This window comes from Antrostomus carolinensis, unplaced genomic scaffold, assembly GCF_000700745.2.
Source record: "Antrostomus carolinensis isolate BGI_N321 unplaced genomic scaffold, ASM70074v2 scaffold20293, whole genome shotgun sequence".
Classification (NCBI taxonomy): Eukaryota; Metazoa; Chordata; class Aves; order Caprimulgiformes; family Caprimulgidae; genus Antrostomus; species Antrostomus carolinensis.
The window spans coordinates 24,859-30,077 of NW_010306117.1; the positions used below are offsets into that span (position 1 = coordinate 24,859).

A 5,219-nucleotide genomic window follows, 5' to 3' on the forward strand; every position below is an offset into this window, starting at 1 on the left:
CTCAGCGGGTGTTGCTCCTTTGAGATGCAGTTGTTTTGTATAGATATTCTCAGTTTAAATGAGAAGTTTGGATCTGTTTCTGTTACAGTGTTACAGTAAAATGGAGTTTTACTTATTGAAAGGTGGTTTTAACTAATTACTCCAGATTTAAATGGATTTAACTAAGAAAAAATCAAGTCCCTATTTTATAATGGCATTTTGATATGATTATTATTAATACTACTGGTTAGACTAATTGCAGTCACATTAAAGCCTCTCCTGCAGAGTGGGTGTCATTCTACAGAACACTTCAGCTTAGTATAGTGAAATGGTTTTAATATCAACAGGTTTCCACTCTAGACACGCTCTTGCTTCCAGACAAGGCTTAATGGAGCCTGGGAGCCTGGAAATACCTGGAGCACATGTCCTCAGATTCAGTTTAATTTAAAGCATTTAAATTTTTTTGTTATTATTTACTTTCAAATTATGTTTTTAATTTTCCTGCAACAGCAGTTTGATCACCTTCTTTTTTCTAAAATTTGTGGATTTGTCTGCAGACTAGAACACTTCTGACTCCCAACAATCAAAATTCAGTATTCTAAACAAAAAAGTAACCTGCCAGATATAGGATAAGAAAAATAGTTTTAATAAAATCATAATTTCTATGACATTTTCTATCAAAAGAACTTTATCAAAACACCTTCAATGAAACAATTTTTGTCGGTTATAGAAATAAGGTATATAAATAGTTATGAGGTCCTGAAAAAATTACATCCTGGAAATTATTTCACCATAGGTATTACCAAAATAGTTTAACAATATCATCTACTAGCCACCTCATCAGTGTAAACTTTTGTCTATTTATATAGGACTGTTCAGCACTTCTGAAAACATTCCAAGAAGGAGATGCACCTACAGACAAACGTCTAGCAGCCTACCTCATACTGATGAAAAATCCTTCCCCACCTGCTCTTGCAAAGATTTTGAGAGTCCTCACAAAGGAGAAGAACGAGCAAGTGAAAAGCTTTGTTGCCTCACATGTTGCCAACATCCTAGACTCTGAAGAAGTAGGCATTGAAGAGTAAGTAATATTTACTTATAAACTGGTCTCTTAGGAAGAACAAAGTTCTGACCATAATTGCAGTGGCAGTTATTTAGCATTTTTTGTTTTGTTTTGGTTTGGCTTTTTATGTTTGCTTGTTTGTTTTGTTTGTGTGAACAAGCACATCAGCTGAGTAAATCTATGGCTTTGTCAGAGCAGTGCCAGCTTACAGTCTTTCCCTTAAGTCTTGTTTTTACTGTTAATATGTGCACAGAGCTGGCCATTTACAATCACATCATTTGTATGAATGCAAGTGACACAAGAAATCCCTCAACTAAGACTAAATGTGATTTTTGGAATTTATACTAATCATATTTGCATTGCTGCCTTCTTTCCTAGTCTAAAAAAACGAGTTGAAGAAGCTCTGAAAGGAAACCAGGTTCCAACAGCAAAAGATTTCAGAAAATTCTCACAAAATTATCAGATTTCCAAAAGAGTTTCTGTACCTGGAGTTGATCCTGTCTCTGCCAAAGTAGAGGGAAATGTGGTATTTGATCCAAACAGCTATGTTCCTAAAGAGACTATGCTGAAAACCACCCTGAATGTGTATGGATTTGCCCCAAGCGATATCTTTGAGGTACAACAATTATCAAAACCTTTTGCTAGTATTCAGTTGTTTTCTTTCTCATTTCTGTTTGCTTATAACAACTTTCTCTGAATAATGGATTGTTTTTACAAGCTTTGGGAGAAATTTAAAGATCACTATGATTACAAGGGGACTTTCATTTGATCTCAATGGGCTTTAGAGCAAGCCATCCGTTATGTGATGTCACTTGCCACTGACTGGATAGACGACCCTGTTGGAGTTATTAAAAGCCTCAGCTAGGGCAAAATGAACCCATCTGTAACAAATTGACTTCATACTAATGAATCATTACTGACACACTGAAGTACTCATTGTAGATTTTAAGTGAGATACAGCCTATGTGTAGGTCTTTTGTTAGACCTCACCACAGAGATAAAATTAATTGTAAGGCCTAGGATTCTGAACCTTCCCTTAAGAATCATAGGCTTGTAGGATACACTTGCAATGCCTTGTTTGTTCCCTAGAAAGTCTGTTTGTTGTAAAGTTCCAAAGAAGTCGGAAAACTGTCTCAGTTATTGCATTGTCCTGTTCATTTCAGCTTGGCTTGGATGGAAAGGGGTTTGAACCAACACTGGAAGCTTTGTTTGGAGAGAAAGGATTTTTCCCAGACACTGCAAGCAAGGCCTTGTACTGGGTGGACGGCAGAGTGCCAGAGCAGGTTTCCAAGGCACTTTTTGACTATTTTGGTTACTCCCAGGACAGCAAGCAGGATCAGGTACAACTTGAAAACATTCTCTGCTCAGCACAGCATTCTTATCTTTACACAATAATTACAGCACTTTCTTCTTTATTGTATATAAGCCTTCTCCTCTGCTGGTAAGCTAAAATATAAATTCTTAATGCTATTTAATAATGTATTTTTTCTTAACTGTGTGTGGGAGACACCTTTGTCTGGAGAGGCCTTTGTCAGGAGACAAATCTGTAAGAAGTGCATGTGCAGATTAGCTGACATTCAATAAGTAACTCTTTTAGATATACAATCTTACAGATTTCTCCTAAATCTGTTTTACTACTTTTTGACTGAATTTTCAGGATATCATGAAAGGAGTAATGCTTAACCTTGAAAAACTTATAAAAGAATTGGGCAACAAGGAAGCTCCTGAAGGCAGAGCATATCTGAGAATCCTGGGAGAAGAACTTGGTTACATGAAACTCAATGATTTCAAATTGCTGGGAAGCATGATTTTAAAGAGCGTTAAAACTCTTCAGACTATTCCCGAAATGGTATGTTACTGATGCATCAATATGTATTATTATTTTTTTTTCTCTACAAGGTTTTTTTAAGACTTGGGTTGTGTTTATCTCTTATGTAAAGAATAGCTATTTGATACCCGCATGAAAATAAACTTATTTAGAGTATAATATCCAGATTTAGTCTGAAGGACTCCAAGAAACCCATGAGGGCTCCTCAATAACCAAGTAGAGTCCTCCTGGAAGATGGGGAAGGGGAAGGAAAAAGGGAAGGTTCAGATCTTATTGTATAATTGAGATATCTACTGGAACAATGCCTAAAATCTTAGTGTTAGCCATTATGTTATACTACTGAAATTCTAATTATGGAAATGTACATTAATATTAAGCAGTAGTTTGTCATGTTAAAAAGAACAGAAGATGCAACAGAGTTTATTTGGTAAAACCCTTTTTTCATTGACGTAAAAAACCACTTTGCCATTAACTTTGAGAAAGCCAGAAGGCTACGTTATCTAAAACAATTCACATTTGTATGTATATGTCCAGGTAGATGATCTGTGTGTATCAAGGTAGGTGATAAAATCCAGTATTTCTTTAAAGCTGAGAGATAGTAGTCTTTAGTATATATTTTTTTTAATCAAGGAATCTCTAGAAATTAGATTCTGTACTCTATATGAAATTAACTTTTGGATTATACAGTTACAGTCATTCCATGATCAATTTTTAAAGTATGAAATGTACGTATTCCAAAGTGTAGATTCATTAGTGTTCATTTCCTTGTTTGATTCACAGATTGCACAAGCCATCTCCAAAGGTGTTGACAAAGATTTATTTGTCCACTACATGTTCATGGACAATGAGTTTGAGCTCCCAACTGGAGCAGGTTTGCAGCTGAAATTTGCCTTGTCTGGAATAGCAACACCTGGGGCCAAAATTGCTGTGAAGCTTCATCAAAAAAGCGTTAAGTCTCAACACTTTAATTTTGTCTTTGTTTTGTCCCCTCCTCATAATTTACAATCACATTTAGGGATAAAACTGTGACACCAGAAGAATTTTAAAGACTGCAAAATACTCTTGAAATGAAAATTATTTATTAGATGTCCCTAGTTAATTTGTGGATGGCAATTTAATTTACATTAAAGTAAGAAGTAATACACATAATAAATTATAAGTCATAACAAAAATTATGAATTAAAAAAAAATTAAATCACCCTTTCAAAAATAGTCCTTTTAAACTCTGTTTATTTCTCTCTCGCTGCCCTCAAATGAGAATAGAACAAAAGCTACAACATGTGAATTTTCTGCTCAAACCAAACAGTTACTAAAATTTAATGTGGCCAATTCAAAGAGAAAATTCTGATTTTCAGTTAAAAGAAATATTAAAAATATTAAATTTTCTGTATTTGTTTTAACTTAAAGAAACACAAATAAGTTAAATGAAACATTTTTTATCTAAAAGGAAATATTTTTAAATTATAACAGTTAAAGAATGTGTGACACAAAATTAATTAACCAGTCAAAATAAAAGAAATTAAATTAAATTTCCATTCTTTTTTTCCAGTTTTAATAACTGTTTTGCTCTAATTTAGTAAATATTTTATATCAATTTGTCAGTAGTTTCAATTCAACTAGACTTTTAATGTTCCACCACATATACTATTTGAGTGAAAAAAAAAAAAAAATACCTCAAGTTTAGTACTGGTTGCCTTTTAGTTACCTTTGGAATCTTTTCCAGAATTTTGCATTCTCTCCCTTTTTTCTGTAATGGCCAAACCAAAAGCATGAAAATAAGCTGTTTTCTGTTTAGAGACTTTTCAATCTTGGATCCATTTCTTTTTTGTCAAATAGTTTACTCATTGTTTTTGAAAATTGCTGGGTTTTTTTTTTACAATGGAAATCTGGCTCTTGTCTTCAGATTTAAAAATACATGCAAGTAGCTGTGTGTACAAAATCTTTCTGAAGCTTGAGTGTTTTTACATTAAAGTAGGTAAGGTTCTTTGGTGTTACAATCTTGCAGTGTGTGTTACCACTTACATGGTTCTCCTGCTTATATGACTTGGAAATCAGATTTTTTGAATAGCAAAAACAATTATATAAAACCTAGATTATCAAGAATATTAAATTAGTTCTATAAAACCAGTAAGTTGTGTACTGGGCAGATAAATAAACTGTTTTGTTTTTATTAAATAGATGCAAGCAGAACTCATTGCGAAACCTTCAGTAGCAATTGAGTTTGTAACACACCTGGGAATAAACATGCCTGAATTTGCTAGAAGTGGTGTGGAGATGAATTCTAATATATTCCACGAGTCTGGAATTGAAGCACATGTTAGTATAAAAGCTGGACAACTGAAATTCAGC

The 5,219-nt window shown here is 33.6% G+C and overlaps 1 protein-coding gene across 1 annotated transcript in view; it reads left to right on the plus strand.

The window, feature by feature from the left end:
- Positions 1-5,219, plus strand: part of LOC104522665 (apolipoprotein B-100-like) — a 36,923-nt gene that overhangs the window by 11,123 nt on the left and 20,581 nt on the right. Inside the window, 6 exon segments of the mRNA XM_010165018.2 lie at positions 849-1,060; positions 1,421-1,658; positions 2,206-2,382; positions 2,700-2,891; positions 3,651-3,818; positions 5,049-5,219. The exon segment at positions 5,049-5,219 is cut by the window's right edge and continues 1 nt beyond it. Coding sequence (XP_010163320.1) covers positions 849-1,060; positions 1,421-1,658; positions 2,206-2,382; positions 2,700-2,891; positions 3,651-3,818; positions 5,049-5,219 — 1,158 coding nt within the window.